This window comes from Hyperolius riggenbachi, chromosome 12 (genome assembly GCF_040937935.1).
Source record: "Hyperolius riggenbachi isolate aHypRig1 chromosome 12, aHypRig1.pri, whole genome shotgun sequence".
Taxonomy (NCBI): Eukaryota; Metazoa; Chordata; class Amphibia; order Anura; family Hyperoliidae; genus Hyperolius; species Hyperolius riggenbachi.
Window position 1 is genome coordinate 218,259,338 of NC_090657.1, and position 2,591 is coordinate 218,261,928.

General features: G+C 46.6%; 1 protein-coding gene across 1 annotated transcript; it reads left to right on the forward strand.

The window, feature by feature from the left end:
* Positions 1-1,392, forward strand: LOC137541053 (zinc finger protein RFP-like). Its single transcript, XM_068262198.1, has one exon. It carries the CDS (start codon positions 1-3, stop codon positions 1,390-1,392), a length of 1,392 nt encoding a protein of 463 aa, XP_068118299.1.
* The last annotated feature ends 1,199 nt before the right edge of the window (positions 1,393-2,591 follow it).

Here is a 2,591-nt window from a genome sequence, read left to right on the forward strand (position 1 = left end):
ATGGCGTACGCCGGACTGGAGGACGAGCTGAAATGCTGCATCTGTTTGAATATCTATACGGACCCTGTCAGCCTAAGCTGTGGCCATAACTTCTGCAAGCTGTGCATTCAGGACCTTCTGTTTAACCAGCAGCCAAGCGGCGAGTACAAATGTCCACAATGCAGGACTGTGTTCCCACACCGGCCAGATTGCAAGGTCAACACAACCCTCAGCAACATCGTGCAGCATTGCCTAAACCTCCGTGATGTAGAGAGGGCAATGGGAACGTGTTCCTTGCACAGGAAGCTCCTGGAATATTATTGTTTTAAAGACAACGCGAGGATCTGCGCCTCTTGTTGCGCAGCCCCCCAACACAGGGGACATGAGATGATGGGCCTGAATGAGGCCACGGACAAGAAGAAGCAAGATCTACGAGGCCTTCTTGAGCAGCTGGCCTTGAGTGATGAAGAGGAGATCGCAACCCAAAGTCGGCGGGAACATTTGCAAAAGGTGATGGAAAAGGCTGCTACTGTGAAAGAAAGCATCATTGTCTTGTTTGAGGAGCTTGAGTATAATTTGGCTGATCTCAAGAAGAACGTCCTGGCAGAGATCTCCAGGCAGGAACAACCAGTCTACCACTCAGTTTCAAGTTTCAACCACGAGTCACAAGTTTTTAAGGATGGACTCTATGGTAAGATGCTCTTAATCGAAGAGCTCATCAACACACCCGATAATGTTACAGTGCTACAAACAGATGTCTCTGACCTCACCATTACAGGTGGGGAACCAAATGCAGAACATGCAGGAGATCTAGAGGAGGACTTTATCTCACAGCTTTTAAAAACAGGTTTACTTGAGATGGTGAACAATGTCACTAAGGGTACCTTTGTGCCAGAAGCTGTAAATTTGACTCTAAACGTTCACACAGCTGGTCGTAATGTTAACATATCTTCTGATTCAAAAACGGCTTCTTGGTCAGGATTTGAACAGAATCGGTCAAATAACCCAGAGAGGTTTCAGTACAACCAAGTTTTAAGTGTCCGGAGTTTCTCTTCAGGAAGGTGTTATATTGATTTGAAGACTAGCGAGACAGGAAATTGGACGGTTGGGTTGGCTTATGCCAGTATGGACAGGAATGGACACCAGTCCCTGATTGGAGACAATGACAAGTCTTGGGGTCTGAGGAGGTATGAGAATCAGTATTCGGTCACCCATGGAGGAGAAGCAACAGACATAGGGCACAAGCCTTCCTCTAATCAGTACAGGATCTATTTGGATTATGAAGTTGGCCAGATGTCTTTTTATGAGCTGGGTGAACGGGTAAGACATCTACACACCTTCACTGCCACCTTCACCGAGCCCCTTCACATTGCATTGTGGGTATGGTGTGCTTGGGTCAGAATCAAAAGCTAAAGATCACTCCGTTTTCTTTTAACCACTTGAGGACTACAGTGCTAAACCCCCCTAAAGACCAGGCCTTTTTTTTATTATTATTTTTTTTTTACTAAAATGGCCACTGCAGCTTTAAGGCCAAGCTGCAGGGCCGCACAATACAGCACACAAGTGATCCCCCCCTTTTCACCCCACCAACAGAGTGCTGTTGGTGTGGTCTGATCGCCCCCCAGATTTATTTTTTTTAAAATAAATATTTGTTTATTTTTGTGTTATTTTTAACTATTTTTTATTTAATTTTCTATTTACCCCTCCCTCCCTCCCCCAGTCAGCCAATCATAGCAGATCGCTCTTGTGGGACACAGGGGGACTGCCATGTCACACAGCTGTCCCCAGTACAGCGCTGCTGCAGATCGCATCGCCGTACTATGTAAATCCTGTGGGACACAGGGGGAAAGTCGTGTCACACAGCTGTCCCCAGTACAGCGATGCTGCAGATCGCAGCGCCGTACTATGTAAACAGACAGCTGTTGCGCCGTCTAACAGTCTCCCGAGCGTCGATCGCCGCTCGGAGACTGAAGGCGAGGCGAAACTCCGTCCCCCAAGCAGGAGATGCGCGCGATCTCCTGCAGTAGCCGGCCCCAGGACTTGACAATTGGCGTTACGCAGTCCTGGGGCTGCCACTGCAGCCACGCCCCTTGGCGTGGAGCGGTCGTAGGGTAGTTAAGCCTGGTACACACATCCAATTTTGATTGGCCAATGGCTAATACATTTTACCACTTCCATGTAGTATGAGGGCCTATAGATTTTAAACACCATTAACCCTTTAGCAGCCAATTTATTTAGAGGCTTGAAAATGCTCCAGGCAAATTTATTTTAGCACAATTTATTTTTCCCATTTTTGTTACATTTCCCTGCCTCTAATTCGTACTGTTGCAATGTGTATTTATGGCCACCTGTCGCTACGGAGCAGTGTGAGACAATAACAGAGGACTTCTGCTTTCGGTTTCTGTATTTTCTGCTAGCTTAGAGAGAGATCAAAGCATTTCAAGAATTTACAGCACTGGTTCTACCTACTGAGGTCAAAAGCAGTACACTTATCTCAAACGAGATAACTCTATTGAAGCTGTTAATGAGTTAAACAGATTGTGTAGGTGTAAAGCAGCATCTGGAGTAATCCAAAGGCCATTCCAGAAAAGAGAAAAAGCCACAGAGGGCCC